A 20,189-nucleotide genomic window follows, 5' to 3' on the forward strand; every position below is an offset into this window, starting at 1 on the left:
TTGAACTTTTGGAAACCATGATTACCATCAGTATATATGAAAGTAGTTTTATTACTTAAAATAAAACTAATGAAGAATGAAATCCTGTAAACAAAGATTAGTTTATACTTATTGTGAGTCGTATAACCATGCTTGATATGACCAATGCGACCTTTTCGACGTTCTTCAGGCGTCGGTTAAATGACATTTGTCACCCCAGGCATGTCTGCCTAACTGTAGCTAGCAGTTCAGGTGTGGGATTGTCAGTACCGAATAGATCTATTCACAAATCTCACGCTCTCCCTCCAGGAGACTTTGGTTATACTAGGATAGGATTTAATGAAGTACTCCTAAGAGTACAGGTTCGAAGTAGAGCCTCACAATTATGTATAATCTAGTTTACATGAAATTCAATTTTATTCTCTTGTATTTGAATTCGTTGAAATCAGTATAAAGTAATAGTCATCCTTAAATAATTATTATATATTATACTCCTGAGAAAATATATACCATAAACTAAATCTGTCATAGTTTATATATATTCACTCATGCATGAAATATGAATTGGTAAAAGCTGTATATTGAATTCTCCCAAACTATACCCATTATTGTTTACTTGAAATGATACGGAAAATGCTTTGTAAAACCTTTCTGAAAATTAGATTTCCAAACTAAGAGCGTCCCTTATGCTCAACATAGTACAAAAAGGGATAAAATATCTGAATATTTTATTAAACGTGGAAATCATTGAACTGTATTATAAAGTTTTAAAAGTTAATAAAATACTTTGTATTTGGCTTGTATTCCCCCTGAAAACATTAAAATTCGTAAAAGCGTAGGGGTATGAACTCACCTCGAGTGAGTGGTTTGAATGAAGGATCGATACGAGATGCTGGGTGTTAAGTGAAGCCTTGAACACGATTGGATCCTATTCAACATGTAATAATACATATATGATCCAAATTAGGGTAATTCACTACTAGACACGATAAGAAACCACTCTAGGGACTTGGAAATACTTGGACTAAGTGTCAAAAGCATGTGGGATTGAGTGAAGGAGGTGTACGGCCACCCTAAGGGTGTGTACGGCCATGGGTGTACGGCCCATGAGTGTACGGTCATACACTCATGATGGGATGTGCCTTTGAGGTGTTTTCAAGGTTCATACTAGCACCCATGAAGTGTTCTAGGTCCATGCTTGGTTGTGGTGCAAGTTGGAGGCCAATAGAGATCATCAAAGTGGGTTCACAGCCTTAAGAGGTATGTACGGACGTACATAGGGGAGTGTGGCCGTACACCCTTCATGTTCATGCCCAAAATGTCGACTTTAAGGTGCAACAATGCTAGGTTCATGTCCAACTAGAAGGTAGGGGTCAAACTCTCACTTTGGAGAGCCTTTATGGAGTGTACGACCCACCTTATGAAGGTGTACGACCGTAGTCTCTTCATGACATGAAGAAAATGACGAATCTTGAAGAATCAAGGCTTAGATGAAGTGGTCTTTCAAGGATAACAAGTTATAGGATGGATTACTCACGTTCTTGAAGCTTTGAAGGGTTCACGGTTGAAGAGACTTGAGAGAGAAGAAGTAGTGTGCATCCAAGGAGAGAAAGGAATGAAAGGAAAGGGGTCTACCCTTTATATAGGGGTGGGTGTGCGGCCATGAGGGGGGTGTGCGGCCATGAGGGGGGTGTACGGCCGTACACCCATGTGTACGGTCGTATACTCCTCCTAAAGGAGTGTATGGCCCAATTTTGCTACTCTACGATTTGCTGACTCATTCGTAATCTCAACCTTCTTTGTACTCAAGCTTAGAACACTTGAATGAACTCTTAAATAGTGCTAAAAGTTTACAGAAACGAGTTTATCATTGATTGAATTGACTAGTTGTGCAAGATAAAAGTTCCGGGTTGTCACATAATGAAACCTTAATATCTTCTTTTGTCTCTATTTAAAGAACATGATGGCCTCATTTCTAGCCACCATTATCAGCCTCCAACCTCCTCCAAACCCTAATCTCGTTCCCCTAGCTTGTGTGGGTGCTTGTGGATCATTTGAGTGTTCTTGTGAAGCTTTTGGTGGAGAAGGAACCTTGACGGAAGGATAAATTGTGCTTCTAACTCTTTGATCTGAGTTCTACTTCAGTTGGTGCATCTTCCAGAGGTATCAAGTTCAAAACTTGTTCATTGTTTGTTATAGTTCTTGTTTTGGGTCCTTTTTATGGTTTTAGGTCCCATGTTTGGAACTTTGTGAGTTTGGTGAACTCTAGAGCCATTCTCTGTCCTTTTAGGTGTATTAGAGTGTTCTAGTCCATAAAAATGAGTGCTTGGACGTCTTAATCTCTTCATGCATGAGTTGTATGGTATTTTGTGTTGAGAAAGTTAGAGCTTTTGAGATTGGGTCTTGACTAGCCATAGAAAGGCTTAAAGTCATCAACTTTATGAAGAAATAGGTCTTATTTAGCTCAGATATATGGTTGTAATGCTTGTCTTAATGGGTTAAGACCAAAAGAAGTGAGAATAAGGAGACCGAGGAGTACGCCGTGCGTACTCCCAGCTACGCGCAGCGTAGGGTGAAGAATCCCCGTCGCATGCTTAGCCAGCTGTAAGCCTAACGTGGAGAGTTGTACTCCCAACGTATGCGCTGGATGTTGACTTCATTGACTTTTGAATTTAGGTCAAATTGTGGACTTTTGACCAAGGAGGGGCAAAATGGTCTTTTTACCCTTCTGAGATTTAGTTGAGAGGCTTGGTCTAGCAATTTGAGGTTAATAATATTATTTATTAATTAGAGTTACATGTGGCACATTTTAGGAGCAGTGTAGACCGGCAGTTCGGGTGCGAGGTTTACCTGCTTTTCTACGAGAGGTGAGTCTTCTCACTATACTTACCTGTGTGGTGATTTATGTGTGACCGGAGGGTCTTATTCGTGATATTAACCGACGGGTCTTAATTTCTTATATATATATATATATATATATATATATATATATATATATATATATATATATATATATATACATATGTTGTTATGCATTCTGTCTTTGTGACTTATGTTGTTATGTTATTTTTTGTATGCATATTGAGTTATAACCAGAGGGTCCATACCGAGGCATGAGACCGGAGGGTCTTCACTGAGACACATGATCGGAGGGTCCTGATTGAGTTATAGCCACGAGAGGATAATTATTTGTGTATGTGGTATTTTGGGGAACTCACTAAGCCTCGTGCTTATCGTGTTGACGTAAATGTTTTTCAGGTACTTCTCAGGATCGCGGGAAGGCGCCGACATGATTGTACACACTCGTCTGCTAATGGGGATATTGTGGATTCTGGGATACTCCGACTTTGTGTAACACCCAAAATTTTCAAACAATTTTTGACATTTTAAAAACATAATTTCATTCACAATATTATAAAAATATCATTGTATCACATAACACTCAAGAAAACATATCCCAAGATCACAAGTATAAAAAGCTCCTCATGTGTGTACTGATCATGCCGGCGCCTTCCCGCGATCCTCACTGGTACCTGAAACACATAACACAACACTGTAAGCATAAATGCTTAGTGAGTTCCCCAAAATACCACATGTAACACATATTAGCCACTCGAGGCTATAACTCTGTGGACCCTCCGGTCCTAACTCTGTGGACCCTCTGGTCCTAACTCTGTGAACCTTCCGGTTCTAACTCTATAACTCTGGAATACACACAGCATATATCACATAGAAATAATGCAGTGCAACACCTCACATACATAACATACAAGATACTCTATCACATAGCTCTATTACCACTCAAGGTAAAGTATAGTGAGAAGACTCACCTCGGGTGACTCGGTAAATCTCGAACTCTGAATTACTGCGCTAGCCTTCGCCTAATCACATAAATAATTACTCTAATTAATACAACTTCTAAAGGCTAGGTCAACCCCTCTCTATAAGTTCTCTAAGAAGGGCAAAAGACCAATCTGCCCCTTTAATGGCTCATAAGTCCAACCACTGACTAAACCCTAAAAGTCAACAAAAGTCAACGGTCAACACTGACCGGACTCGCCGAGTGCACTAGAGTGACTCGGCGAGTACATGCATGTACTCTTCGTCCCTGGTCCTCCCTGGACTCGCTGGTCAACCCGGTGCTCCATGGGTCGTCACAGGTCGCGAGTCGCGGGGCAACCCGACTCGACTCGTCGAGTCCCTTATGGATTCGGCGAGTTCCTCCCATGAAAACCCTCAAAAGATCTCTTGAGGTCAGATCTGCTTCACCAAACAGCAGATTCATCCTTTTAACACTCAAAAGTCACGTAAAGGTGCAACCTTTACGTGCATGCATCCCATATCAAGCCTCAAATGGAGAAATAACACTAGAAATGGCAACCTAGTCTCCAATCCTCCATGAATCAGCATAAAGCAGAGTGGGAAAGGTCCTCTGGACCTCTATGGGTCCAGATCTGATGTCATAATCCCAAAGTGGACCTCATACTCTAGATTTTCCATAAAATGAGGGTAAAAATCCTAAAAGCAAGAAATCCATCAATATAACACGAAATGGGAAAGGTTTATACCTCCAAAGATGATACCATAAGATGATTAGCTCAGATCCAGTCCCCTTCACGTTCTAGATGTGTGCTCCTATCTTCCTTCAAGCCAAACCACACAAAAAGATGTAGAAATAGCCTCCTTTTGCTCTCAACTCTCTTACTGCTCTCTCTAGGGTTCCTCTGGGGTGCATTGGCCGCAAATGGAGGCCATAAAGGCCTTTAAATAGGGCTCAGGCCCCGAGGATTAGGGTTTCACTTAACAGCGCGGACTCGCCGAGTCCATTCATTTAATACAGTCAGCAAACGTCGTTCCTACTCGGCGAGTTTAAGCGTCTACTCGCCGAGTCCCTGTCTAATACTCAATAAAAATACATAAAATAAGATACCTGGGAATCCGGATGTTACAATTCTCCCCCACTAGAATCAGACTTCGCCCTCGAAGTCCTGCTAATCGAACAACTCTGGATGCTGCTCCCGCATCTCCAACTCCGGCTCCCAGGTCAGCTCGGACCCTTTCCGATGTTGCCACTCGACCTGCACCAGGGGCACTTCCTTGTTCCTCAGAACCTTGATCTTCCGATCCCGAATCGCAATCGGCCTCTCAACATAATTCAGGCTCGCATCCACCTGAATATCCTCCAATGACACCACCGCCGACTCGTCGGCTATACACTTCCTCAACTGGGACACGTGGAAGGTATTGTGAATCTGGCTCAACTCCACAGGTAGCTCCAGCCGATATGCTACCTTGCCCACCCTAGCGGTCACCCTGAACGGACCGATGTACCGGGGCCCCAACTTGCCCCTCTTCCTGAATCGAATCACTCCTTTCCAAGGAGATACCTTCAGGAGTACGAAATCTCCCACCTGGAACTCAAGCTCGGATCGTCGCCTATCCGCGTAATTCTTCTGACGACTCTAAGCCGTCAATAACCTCTGTCTAACCTGCTGTATATGCTATGTCGTACGAAGCACTATCTCAGTGCTACCCATCACGCACTGCCCTACCTCTCCCCAGCAAATGGGAGTCCGACATCTCTTCCCGTATAACAACTCGAAGGGAGGCATGCCAATACTTGAATGGTGGTTGTTGTTATAAGAAAACTCAGCCAATGGCAGATACATGTCCCAACTTCCCCCGAAGTCCAACACACATGCTCGGAGCATGTCCTCTAGCGTCTGAATCGTCCGCTCACTCTGTCCGTATGTCTGGGGGTGGTAAGCGGTACTGAAATGCAGCCTCGTGCCTTACTCCTCGTGGAACTTCTTCCAAAACCTGGAAGTAAAACGTACATCTCGGTAGGACACAATCGAGATCGGTACTCCATGACGCGATACCACCTCCCTCACATACAACTCTGCCAGTCTCTCCGCAGAAGAGCTCTCACTGATCGCAATAAAATGCGCGCTCTTCGTCAGCCGGTCGACGATCACCCAAATTGCATCGACACCCCTCGCGGTCCTCGGCAATTTGGTGATGAAGTCCATGGAAATCTGTTCCCACTTCCACTGGGGAACCTCAAGCGGCTGCAACTTGCCATGCGGACGCTGGTGCTCGGCCTTAACCTTGCGACAGGTCAAGCACCTCTCAACAAACCACGTGACATCCCTCTTCATACAGGGCCACCAATAATCTCTCTTTAGGTCCAAATACATCTTCGTGGCCCCGGGATGGATCGACAACCTCGATCTATGTGCCTCCTCCATCAGAATGGTACGTGCCCCGCCTGCATACGGCACCCAAATCCGACCTTGAAAGGTCATCAGCCCTCGACTATCGGTAACAAACTCGGACACCTGCCCGATCACCCGCTCCTTCTTGCGGTTCTCCGGTATCACGGCCTCTGCCTGGGACTCCCGAATGGTGTCCAACACCGGGGTCATCACTGTCAATCTCATACAAGTGTCTCAAATCGGGGCATTCTCCGCCCTACGGCTCAGCGCATCAGCTACAACATTAGCTTTGCCCGGGTGGTACAGGATCTCGCAATCGTAATCCTTTACCACGTCCAACCATCTCCACTGACGCATATTCAGATTGGGCTGATCCATCAAATACTTCAAGCTCTTGTGGTCCGTGTATATGGTACACCGAACCCCATACAAATAGTGACGCCAGATCTTGAGGGCGAACACCACTGCCCCCAACTCCAGATCGTGGGTGGGATATCTCGTCTCATGAGGCTTCAGCTGCCTCGATGCATACGCTATCACATGCCCTCTCTGTATAAGCACCGTACCCAACCCCGATATTGATGCGTCACAATACACCACAAAATCCTCCATCCCTTCCGGGAGGGCTAACACAGGGGCTTCGCATAACTTTTGGCGAAGTGTCTCAAACGAGGTCTGCTGCTCCGGACCCCATGAAAAAGCAACACCCTTCCGGGTCAACCTGGTGAGAGGCACAGCAGTCTTGGAGAAATCTCTGATAAATCTCCGATAGTAGCCGGCCAATCCCAGAAAACTCCTGATCTCAATGGGAGATCTCGGAACCTCCCAACTCATAACCGCCTCAATCTTGGCCGGATCGACCAAAATCCCGTCCTGGTTGACGAGATGTCCCAAGAACTGGACCTCTCGCAACCAGAAATCACACTTGGAGAATTTGGCGTACAGCCTCTCCGATCTCAAAACCTAGAGAATCTCTCTCAGATGCTCCTCATGCTGCTCTCTAGATCTCGAATACACCAGTATATCGTCGATGAACACGATCACCGAACGATCCAACATCGGTCTACACACCCTGTTCATGAGATCCATGAACGCTACCGGTGCATTGGTGAGCCCGAAAGGCATCACCACGAACTCGTAATGCCCATAACGAGTCCTGAACGCCGTCTTCTGGATGTCCTCATCACACACTCTCATCTGATGATATCCAGACCTCAGATCAATCTTGGAGAACCAAGACGCTCCCTGCAACTGATCGAACAAATCGTCGATCCTCGGTAATGGGTAACGGTTCTTGACCGTTAGCTTGTTCAACTCCCGGTAATCAATGCACATCCGGTGTGAACCATCCTTTTTCTTGACAAAAAGGACCGGCGCTCCCCAAGGGGAACAACTCGGTCTAATAAACCCCTTCCCCAGCAGCTCCTGAAGCTGCAAGGATAACTCCTGCATCTCTGGCGGCGCAAGGCGATAAGGCGCCTTGGCGATAGGCGCTGCTCCCGGAACCAAATCGATGCGGAACTCCACCTGCCTCTCGGGAGGCACACCCGACAACTCCTCAGGAAAAACATCCGGGAACTCGTGCACAATCGGAACATCATCAATCGAACTTGGCCTCCCAGCGACCACTTGTGTGTCCATCACATAGGCTACAAACCCGTTGCAGCCCTGCTGTAAACTCTGTCTCGCTCTGGCAGCCGAACAGAACGCTGACCCACTTCGGGTACCCTCTCCATACACCGTAAGTACTCCCCCACTGGGGTCTCGTATCGTCACCAACTGTCGCTCGCAGTCTATGACAGCCCCAAATCGGCTCAACCAATCCATGCCCACTATGACACATACGTCCCCCATCGCTATCGGGACCAGATCAATTGGAAACTCAACACCGAAGATTTCGAGTACACATCCCCGAATCACATCCGTAGCATACACTGTTCGCTCGTCAGCTATGGAAACTCGTAGAGGTCGACTCAACGCCTCCCGCGGGGTACTGATGTGCTGACTAAACGCTAGCGACACAAAAGACCGACTCGCACCCGAGTCAAATAACACCAAAGCAGGTACAGAACTCACAAGAAAAGTACCTACGCATATCATAATTTAAGCATAACATCTCAGGTTCAACATAAATAAATGAAAGAATACATACCATCCACGACATCGGGCGCTGCGCGGACCTCCTCCGCTGTCAACTGGAAGGCTCTCCCGCGAGCCTTCGGTGCCTCGACCTTCGCTGGCCGATTCTCTATAGCTCGAACGGCAACAGGAGCAGATCCCTGTGACGCTCCCTGGGCTAACCCTCGCAACTGCGGACACTCTGCCTTCCGGTGTCCGGTCTGGTTGCAGTGAAAACAGACTGCAAACCCCTTGGGGCAATCCTTGGCCATGTGCCCCTCCTTGCCACATTTGTAGCAAGACCCTGCTCTGCAAACCCCCTCATGACCCTTGCCGCACTTGGCACAAGTGCGGCCCTTCTGGTTCCCTGATCTCGAATCGGCGGGCTTGGCCCGCTTGGCTGCCGGCTGGGACTGTGCCGGTCGCCAATCCCTCCCTTGAGACTCCGCCTCCTCCCTGGCCTGAGTCTCGAGCTCAATCTCCCTCTTCCGGGCATTTTACTGAAGCTCGGAAAATGTCCGGTACGACGAGTTCGCCACGAACTCACGGATGTCTCTCCTCAAAATACTCAAATACCGGTACATGCGTGCCTGCTCGGAAGATACGTGCTCAGGGCAGAACATCGCCCTCTCATGGAACATCCTGGTGATCACTGTAACATACTCGGTACCCTGCTTGAGGGTCAAGAACTCCTGGGCCAAACGTTCCCTTTCCACCGGGGGAACGTACTCGTCACGAAACATAGCGGTGAACCTCTCCCAGGTCACCGCGGCAAACTCTGCAGGTGTGTAGTGCGCTGTCACAAACTTCCACCAGTCCTTCGCTCCCAAGCGAAGCTGGTTCAGCGCGAACCGAACTCTCAGATGCTCCGGACAAGAACACGTATAAAAGCATCCCTCAATGTCAGAAATCCATCTCATCGCAGCGATCGGGTCCTGCGTCCCATCAAACTCTGGTGGCTTCGTGTTGCTGAACTCTCTGTACAGCAACGAGTCACCCCCCTGCGGCCTGGCAGCAGCAACGGCTTGCGGTGGCCGCAACAACAGCTGTATCAGTAAGATCGGCGTACCGCTCATCGATAGTCTCGATCAATGTGGTCTTGATAAACCCGAACATCTCTGGTATCTCAGCTCGAATGGCCGCAACCACCTCCTCATGAATCAACCTACGGATCTCCTCATCACTGGTACCACTGGTACCACTGCTTCCTGGGTGATGGCGCGTCCCAACCATGATGCCTCTGAAATACAACACGAAGGAAATCAGAGACTCGCTCGAGTATACTTGCACTCGATAACTCAACCCTACTTGTTCCCTGGTACCCAAAGGATTCTTACTTAGAGTGTGCACTGCTCAGGTGTCTTCAGTAGTACGGGCCCTATACTACCGTCCACACCGCATCAGTATTCACCCTAAGTCCTCCTCCTTGGATCCCAGATCACAAGTACTCTATATCTCACTGGCATAGGCTACCCTTCGGTAGACCTCTAATCAGCTCCTCACTGCTACCTACTCGCTCTCAAGCATCACATAGCAGTAGAAATCTCCTTAGGCTAAGGCATCACAAATCAGGCCACTCTAGTCCTAATATGAGTACTTAGCCTACTCTAGCATGCATAGCATATCACATAATATCTCATAACGTATAATGTAAGGGTATTTTGGGAAATCACCGTTCGGGCGCTGGCTGATCGTACACACTGCTCTGCTCTGCTCGTTTCAAATCTTTTTACTCTTTTTAGAACAATTTGTTCTATTTTGAAAAATTTTCCTCAAATCCTCAGTTTGAGTTCAAATGCGCTCGACGGTGCATCCGAATCCCTCAAACCAAGACTTTGATACCAACTTGTAACACCCAAATTTTTCAAACAATTTTTCATATTTTAAAAACATAATTTCATTCACAATATTATAAAAATCTCATTGTATCACATAACACTCAAGAAAACATATCCCAAGATCACAAGTATAAAAAGCTCCTTATGTGTGTACTGATCATGCCGGCGCCTTCCCGCGATCCTCACTGGTACCTGAAACACATAACACAACACTGTAAGCATAAATGCTTAGTGAGTTCCCCAAAATACCACATGTAACACATATTAGCCACTCGAGGCTATAACTCTGTGGACCCTCCGGTCCTAACTCTGTGGACCCTCTGGTCCTAACTCTGTGAACCTTCCGGTTCTAACTCTGTAACTCTGGAATACACACAGCATATATCACATAGAAATAATGCAGTGCAACACCTCACATACATAACATACAAGATACTCTATCACATAGCTCTATTACCACTCAAGGTAAAGTATAGTGAGAAGACTCACCTCGGGTGACTCGGTAAATCTCGAACTCTGAATTACTGCGCTAGCCTTCGCCTAATCACATAAATAATTACTCTAATTAATACAACTTCTAAAGGCTAGGTCAACCCCTCTCTATAAGTTTTCTAAGAAGGGCAAAAGACCAATCTGCCCCTCTAATGGCTCATAAGTCCAACCACTGACTAAACCCTAAAAGTCAACAAAAGTCAACGGTCAACATTAACCGGACTCGCCGAGTGCACTAGAGTGACTCGGCGAGTACATGCATGTTCTCTTCGTCCCTGGTCCTCCCTGGACTCGTTGGTCAACCCGGTGCTCCATGGGTCGTCACAGGTCGCGAGTCGTGGGGAAACCCGACTCGACTCGTCGAGTCCCTTATGGACTCGGCGAGTTCCTCCCATGAAAACCCTCAAAAGATCTCTTGAGGTCAGATCTGCTTCACCAAACAGTAGATCCATCCTTTTAACACTCAAAAGTCACGTAAAGGTGCAACCTTTACGTGCATGCATCCTATATCAAGCCTCAAATGGAGAAATAACACTAGAAATGGCAACCTAGTCTCCAATCCTCCATGAATCAGCATAAAGCAGAGTGGGAAAGGTCCTCTGGACCTCTATGGGTCCAAATCTGATGTCATAATCCCAAAGTGGACCTCATACTCTCTAGATCTTCCATAAAATGAGGGTAAAAACCCTAAAAGCAAGAAATCCATCAATATAACACGAAATGGGAAAGGTTTATACCTCCAAAGATGATACCACAAGATGATTAGCTCAGATCCAGTCCCCTTCACGTTCTAGATGCGTGCTCCTATCTTCCTTCAAGCCAAACCACACAAAAAGATGAAGAAATAGCCTCCTTTTGCTCTCAACTCTCTTACTGCTCTCTCTAGGGTTCCTCTGGGGTGCATTGGCCGCAAATGGAGGCCATAAATGCCTTTAAATAGGGCTTAGGCCCCGAGGATTAGGGTTTCACTTAACAGCGCGGACTCGCCGAGTCCACGCATGGACTCGCCGAGTCCATTCATTTAATACAGTCAGCAAACGTTGTTCCTACTCGGCGAGTTTAAGCGTCTACTCACCGAGTCCCTCTCTAATACTCAATAAAAATACATAAAATAAGATACATGGGAATCCGGATGTTACACTTTGTTTTTATGATGTTATGTATTTGACAATTTTATTTGGCATGAGATGATGTTAAAAACTATGTTTTTGGGAATCTTAAAAATGTAAAAATTTGTTTGAAAATTTTGAGCGTTACACCAAGGGGTGGCATAGGGCAGCTAAAGGGCTGCCAAGGCTGCAAGTAGAGCTACCAAGGTAACATCGCATGAGCGGTACCGTCAGAAGATGGAACAACCGGTCGGCGGTAGTCACTACGGTGCTGGTACGGGCGACGACCACCTCAGTTGTTGTTTGCCTGGTGACGTTGAGGTGATTGATTGGCGGCGGTGTTTTGAAGGACTGTGGGAGCCGAAGAACGGTCTGAATGAGTGGGTTGAGATGATCGATTCTAGTTGAGACGAAACTCTCCGACAATTAGCATAGATCTAGCTTTAATAAATGTAGGTAGAGGATATCTATGACATAGGATAGTGTTTTCATATTTTGGTGAAAGACCATAAATGAGATAAGTGACGAGAGTCTTCTCCGGTACGAGTGAGTCAAGATTTGCTAAGAGATTCAAGATAGTCTTGATGCGTTGACAATATTGAGAGATTGTGAGATCACCAATAGACATACTTTGGAGTTCGCTATCAAGTTCAATGGTGCGTGCATCCTTGTTGTCAAGAAAAAACATCTTCGAGACTAACCCAACGGAGTGAGCGATAGTATCGGGTTTGAGAATCATATTCATCATGAGAGGTTGAGACATAGTGTCATAAATCCACATCTTGACAACGGCGTCAAGATTGTGTCATTCTTCATCATTGCCATCTTTTGGTTTGGAAACGCCGGTGAGATGCCTTAATACTCCAAAACCATGATAATGAGTTTGAAATAACTCGCGCCAAGAATCGTAGGTTAGTTCATTGAGATCAAGGATAAGCAGAATGTAGGCCGTAATGTTGGTGATATCGTAGGGTTTTTTATTGTTCATTTTGAACAATTAGGAAGATGAGAAGAATAGAAATGATGGAGGAAGGTAGCCGGCATTCTAGGGTTAAGAGTCGTCGGTTTTAGAGAGGGAATGAGGGAGAAGATAAAGGAGAGAAATAACGAAAGAATATCAAAACTCTAATAACATGTTTGATATTATTTTCCCATGAATGATTATGATTTCATTAATTAGAATATATACAAATACAATGGGCTAAGTATACAAGCTAAATATATAACACAATATATACACTAATAGTGGCATGTGGTAGCCAAGCTCGGAACAAGCCACACACGAGAGGCGGTGTGCACCACGGCCATGTGGCAAGCCACGGTTCAAACCGTAGCCACTCCCGCAATCCTTATAACCCTTCTTAAAATTGTTACATGATAAACGAAAAGTACATTAGTTATCAATTGTCTGAGGAGAAATCACAACCCCTACACACTATAGAGAAATAAAATATAAAATATACAAAATAAAAATTGTTACAGAACAAGATATTTAATTATTAAGTTACGATAAGAATAAAACGATGAATCAACTCTCCACTCAATCGTATTGCTTTTGGTCATCGTGTCTATAGCTAATCAACGGTTATGACCAGTAAAAGAGTTACAAAGCGTCTTAGGAAAGACTCGGAAAATCACATGATTTAATGATGAAATCTTGGATATTAATTTATTATTGACATCGATCTATATATTTGGCAGCTTCCTGGTATATTAGGCAAACAGGATACTGACCCGTAGATCCTTCGTACTAAAATGGTCCAAAAAGTTACATCGATCTATATATTATACGCATGTTTCAAAAATCCCACAAGAAACAATATTAATGTATGGAAGATCATGTATTAATTTTGACCATTCATGTTGCTTGATCCAAGTGAAAACCTTCAATTAAACGTGCATGATTTGATGTTTGAAGCATCCCCGAAACTGAACCTAAAGAAAAAAGATGTTGGATCGAATGATTATTTTGACATAATTGATATATCTGAATTCTGAAATTATAAAATACGGTTTTAAAACACTTTAATTTATGACTTTGGAATAACAAAGCACGTAAATTAGCGTAAATCCAATTCTACATATTGTATATATGCTTCAATTACTTTTCCTGGAAAGACACGCAAACCGACATATAAAATCATCAAACCCTAAATGGATCAAGAAATACATAAATACTGGCTGTTTAATTATTTCATAAAAAAGAACTCAAAAAATTACAACTGAAGTGAAGGGTCGAATGTCTTATCATTCATCCAATGACGTACCTTCCATAATTCACTAAAGATTAAAGAATTAATACACAAGAATATGGAGGAATGAAACTCGGGAATCTCAAGATCATACCGAAGAAGCTGGTTCGACCATGTAAATAAACCCAACTTATATATATAACTAAACTAAAAACCTAGATTAATCTTGTATATATAAAATCAGGAAAAATACTTGAAAAAATAATTTGGTAATTAATTAATCGATCAGCATCGGTTATCTATTCTTAAGGTTGATCTTCTCTCTTGAACCAAAGCTGCTCGTGCCGACATTATGTTGTTGTTCCCCAAAGAAGAATCAAACACAGTGCAATCTATCCAGTCTTTGAGCAGATCTTCGTGTCCCCATATGTCTGGGATCCAAACCCGACCCGCCATCTCAACCCGGTGCCTCTTTAGCTTCTCTCTTCCACTCTCCTCCACCACAGCCAACCTCTCTTGTGGTTGTGGTGGTGGTGGTGCAGGTGTAGTCATGTCTCCTCCGGCCGCCAACGAAGAACAAGAAACATAAGGTTTTGTGATCCCTTGAGGAGCATTCTTGCTGACCATGCACCCTTGATCTACATCAGTCTTCTTTACAACATGACTCATAATAAGCTGATGATGGGTTCTCTTGAAATCTTGTGAAGAAGACGATGGTGATGGTGGGCCATGGTGGCGGGTGCTTTCCAGATTAGGGTTTTTCTGGGAATCCATTGGAACGTCCATGACATGGTGGTGGTTGTGGGTGGTTTCAAGATGAGACTTTTTTTGGGAATCTACTGGAACGATGACATGGTGGTGGCGGTGGTTGTGGGTGGCTTCAAGATTAGGGTTTTCCTGGGAATATTCCATTGAAACCATGAGTACTTCTTGATCCTGTTGGTGTTCTTGGTGGTTTCTCATGGAGAAAATGCAGATGAATCTGAGTGTACGATCTTTCGTGAGTTGTTGTGGAGAAGAAGAGAAGAGAAGAGGGTTAGATATATATGGGAGGGGGTCAATATGGAGGGTGGTGGTGGGTGGTGTGTCATATATGTGGTAATGCATGAGGACACAGAGTGTGAGTTTGTATGGTTTATGAAAAATGAACGTGTCTTGTTTAACATGGGAGTCTTTGGATGTGACAATGTGTGGTTAAATCATTGCAGAGGAATTAGCAAGTTAGTATTGATGGCCTAAAGATCTTTTGGGATGTATATATATATAGTCCAAAATATTAATTATTACGTATGTTTAATTCCTAACAGTTATTGTATTTATAAAAAAAATAACTAATTATTAAATTAACCTTTACTGCTCTCAGTCTCTCAATTACCAAATATTTCATTTATTTGTATCAAAATAAACATTGTAGTTAATTAATTTTTTATAACAAAAGCTAGATAAGACGTTACAAAGTTGTGGCTTTCTTTCTTCTTCGTTTACTGCATTTTCGCGATGACAATAGCTCTTTTTAGTTTTTAGAAATGATATCCACAACTGTTTAAAAGTTGTCTTCAAAGCTTTAGTTTTTTTTTTTTTTTTTTTTTTTTTTTTTTTTTGAAGTGTATAGAATTATGTATACATGATTTGTTTTTATATGAAAGAATATGGTTTGACTATAGTACGGTGAATAATCGGATATTAACGTCAATCAACTTTATCTAGAGTTAAAGATAGTTGATAAATTTTTACCGAGTGAAACAATTAACCCCAACTATTTTTAAAAATATATGAAAAAGTCAGTTGTTTTCCTAAAGCACTAATGCATACTATTTTAGTAACTGTTACGTCTGTAGAAACAATCTTCTCAAAATTAAAGTTGTTAAGGTCTTATTTACGATCCATAATGTTACAAAAAAGACATAATAGCTTGGAAATGATAGCTATTTTGAACAATATATTGATGAACAACTTTGCATCTAAGAATGTTATGAGAGCGTTCCGATTCATATAACTATGTAAGATTAGATTTTATATTAAGAATGCTATGAAAACGTATTGATTCATGTAACTATGTAAAATTAAATTTTATATTATCGTTCTTTTTTATTGTTTTTGTAATAATTATCGACTTATCGTAGTATTAATGATTTTTTCTTAGGGTTCAATTTTACTTTTCGTACAGAGACCTTAAAATCAACGAGACGCCCTGATTTTATATACTTAAAAAGTGTGGGTAAAATTATCAATTTCTTTATAGTATAAGTCTCAAACTTATAACCATATTTTAATATTTATATCTTTTATACTTACAAATTAAAAGTGGTTCAAAAGTACACGTTTTTCATATATTTACGAATAATAAAAATATATAAAATGTGGTTATAAGTTTGAAACTTTTCAACTATAATGTGATCTGGTCTTGCTGTCCAAAAAACCGATAATGCGTTAACTCATATATTGTCAATAAAGTGTTTTATATCTTGTTGTCGGCTTTAAGTAGGGTTGAGTATGAGTTGATATAAGGTAAACCTCAATCCAAACAGATAAGTTTGGTTTTTGGTTTTTAAAACTCATTGGATTTGGTTTTCGATTTTCTGGATCGGTCCTGATCAGGGGCGGACCTAGGGGGTCCAATGTGGCACCGGCAACCCTGACTTTCCCGGACGCAGTGGAAAAATTTTCGAAATTTTTATTTTTTCTACTACCGTGCAACCCTTGACTTTCTCGTGCAACCCCTACTGTGAAATCGGCCCTGATCCTGATGATTTAAATATCCTCAAATGTTAAGGACGAGTTAGAAAAAAAAATCTTTATCGTTATTATTATTATTATTATTATATATATATATATATATATATATATATATATATATATAGGTTCTGTTGAGATTCAAAATAGAATACACCTCTTGAGATTCAACATTAGCCACATATTTCACATCTGGCGATCTAACCCTCCAGCATACAGGCGCGGCGGGTTAGTTATAATCATAAATGATTATATAGAGTCGTCCGTTCCTTTCTCCTCCGCCACCATCCCCACTACCACAACTGCCACCGTCACCACCTCTGCCACCAGCCGACCCCACCATTGCCACCTCCGCCACTTATACCACCGCTACCTCTGCCACCACCACCTCTTATGCCACTAACTGTCATAATCATTTATGGTTAGGCCTATCCAGTTGTTGTCGGTACACTGGAGCATTAGAGCGGCAAATGAGAAATATGTGGCTGAGCTTGAATCTCAAGATCTCTAATTCTTTTGAATCACACCATCTTGCTTCACCTCCTCCTCCAAACTTCTTAGAACCAGACTTTGAGAACTTTCTTTTCTTGTTGGACTTTAAAGATCCATCAAACTTTCTTTTATCTCCTATCTCAGCTCTCTCCATACCTTTTTCCCTTATCTGGGTCTCAACATTCTTAGTTGCCCAGATGGCGGCTTTCAAGGTGGTTGCTTCTTTGATCATTGGACCAAAGTCTGTTGGAAGTCCATTAGCAAACTTGTTGACTTTGGAGAGTTCAGTCTGAACCAAATAAGGAACAAGCTTCATTTTCTCCGTAAAACTTGCAGCATACTCGGTGACACTCATCTTTTCCTTCTTCAGATTTTGAAACTCATTGTTGATCTCCAGAAGATCCTGCTCAGAGCAGTACTTCATTTTCAGTTGCACCAAAAAGTTTTCCCATGACATCTTGCTAGCTTATCCCTTGGGCATGGTATCAACTAGTAGCTTCCACTGTAACATCCCGATGTCACGTACTTCTAAACTCATCATTATATTTCCATTGCATGATAATTGATTAAGGGTTGCCTTCTTGGGGATTGGACACGGCGTGTTGGAGCCTCCAACACGGCGTGTCTAAATATTAAAAGGCGTGTGTTTTGGTTAAGGAACACGACGTGGTCGCCTCTGAACACGACGTGTTGACCGCTGTGAATGTAACCCTAATATTCTGGGTTTATTCCCTTATTTAAAGGAATATGGGGGCTAGGGTTTGTTCACCCTCAACCTCCATTAGCCCTCTCTAGATGTGAAAGAAACCCTAATCCCCTCCTCTCCCATTTGTGAATATAGTTGGTGTCTTGAAGGAAGAAGGTAAAAGAAGGAAGCAATGATTCGGCTAGCAAGCATCATACTTCAGTGTAGCACTCTCTTGGACCATTGTAAGTGTCCAAGTCCCGATTTTTATCTTTCAAAGTCACTAGATCTTGAGTTTTTCTCCCTTTTCTCTTTGTTATGGGTTGATGCAATGGAGGTATCTCATAAAGTTTGCAACTTTATGAATCCCCAGGTTAAGGAGACCTTGTAGTGGCTTGGATTTGGTTTCAACCAAAGTTTTGATACCATGCATGGGAAATAGGTCATGAATCCCCTTTTTGACCTAATATGGGTTCAAGACATGCATTGGACATGCATGTCTTAAAAAAGCACCAATCTTTGGAATGGTTTAGGTGGCTGAACCACTTCTGGAAGGAATGGACTTCGGATCTTAAGGATTGAGGACCTTATGGTTAAGCCTTTGCATGGTTAAGCTTGTAGTTTGGACTTTTGGACCTTGTGGCGGTCCCAAAGGATAAAGTTGGAAACTTTATCCTTCCTAATCGCATTCATGGTTCAGATATGAGCTTTGGAGCTCTTGGGTCGAAAAGGCAGCTGAATGTCTTAAGTTGTTGGATATCTGGCGAGCAGGCGTGTTGTCTGAAGTTTTCCCGTCTGTTGATTTGTTCGCGGAACACGGCGTGGTCAAGAGGGAACAAGGCGTGTTGGGTCAACATGGACTGTTGACCTTAACCGTTGACTTTGACCAAGTTTGACCTTGAGAGTATTTTGATTATTCTGGGATTCTTATGAAAAAATTAGTTATTTGATGGAATTAGGTATCGTGTAGAGAGCTGAGATTCGGAGTCCGGCTTCCACTCAGTTTGCGAGGTGAGTGTTCCTCACTGTACTTATGGGTTGAAGGCACCAAGGCCGACCCTTTGGATTGTTATCATGTATATCGTATGATTGAGTATTGTAGTGATCTGTTAGATCAGTATCCTGGTAGATAGGATGATGTCATGCTTAGTGATCTGTAAGATCTGTCTGTTTCTTATTGGCTGGTTAATTGTATGATTATTTGTTTAATATATGTGTCGACATGGTGTATGTGTGGTTGGGTTGAGGTGGACCTGCTTTGTGCTGAAGGCCAAAAGATCCAAGGCGTCCCGGATAGACTGAAGGCCAGTGGGGCGTACCAGTCAGGCCAAAGGCCCGAAGAACGGTCCAGATGGGCTGAAGGCCCAGTGTGGCGTACAAGTCATGTTGAAGGTTCTGTGAGCATACCAGGTAGACTCTAGGTCGGTGAGGCGTTCCACTCAAACTGAAGGATCTGTATGCACGTTGTTTATTGTTATTATTTTGGTTTGTGTTGTGTTGGTACTTTGGAGGAAATTCACTAAGTTTGGGCTTATAGTTTGGGTTATGTTTCAGGTACATCAGATGATCGTGGGAAGGCGAAGGCTTGATCGTGTACCTCCTCATGTTTTGTTTGAGATTTTGGGAAAACTCTGATAATTGATATGTTTGGAAAACTATTTTTGTAAACAAGTGATGATTTGGGATTGTTTAAAGAGTTTAAATTTTTGTGAAAATTTTGGATGTTTCATCCACCATCTTTGTAACATCCGGATTTTTAGGGATATTATTGTGTAAGTTAATCTTGAGATTGAAGGAGAGACTCGACGAGTTGAGGGTCCAACTCGCCGACTCGAGTCGAGTTGCTCGTGTGGATTAATGAATGGACTCGACGAGTCAGAGGAGGGATTCCCTGAGTAGGCACTATTGGCAGAAACCCTAATTCTCCCGGGCCTGGGCCTATTTAAAAGCACTTAAGGTCTCCTATTGCGGCTACCCTTCAGAGGAGGAAACCCTAAACGAGTCCTGAGTGCTTTGGGCAAGAAAGAGAGCCATGTTGAGCTTCTTGGTGGGTGCCTTGAAAGGAAGAGGAAGGTTTCAAGCCAAAGGGGTTAGAGGAGGTTGTAGATCCGCAATTTACAACCAAGGAGCATCAGTTGGAGGTATCAATTCAGACCCCTTTCATCCCTACTTGAGTAGATCTTTCTTTTGTGGATTAGGGCTTGTATTACCTTCTTGGTGGGATTTTGAATGCATCAAACCCCTCTTATGAGCTGATAGCATAGATCTGGACCTTGGAGGGTCCAGAGAGTCCGAAAGTCGGAAGCCATGGTGGAGCAACCATTGGGCTTTGA

At 43.1% G+C, this 20,189-nt stretch overlaps 1 protein-coding gene across 1 annotated transcript; it reads right to left on the reverse strand.

The window, feature by feature from the left end:
* Window positions 1-13,921: 13,921 nt before the first annotated feature.
* Window positions 13,922-15,061, reverse strand: LOC145112761 (uncharacterized). The gene has a single exon (XM_079048891.1). The coding sequence runs from the start codon at window positions 15,051-15,053 to the stop codon at window positions 14,232-14,234; it is 822 nt and encodes a 273-aa protein (XP_078905017.1). The 5' UTR covers window positions 15,054-15,061; the 3' UTR covers window positions 13,922-14,231.
* Between the last annotated feature and the right edge of the window lie 5,128 nt (window positions 15,062-20,189).

The sequence above is a fragment of the Lactuca virosa genome, chromosome 5 (genome assembly GCF_052849685.1).
Source record: "Lactuca virosa cultivar CGN04683 chromosome 5, Lactuca_virosa_CGN04683_v6, whole genome shotgun sequence".
In the NCBI taxonomy this organism is placed as follows: Eukaryota; Viridiplantae; Streptophyta; class Magnoliopsida; order Asterales; family Asteraceae; genus Lactuca; species Lactuca virosa.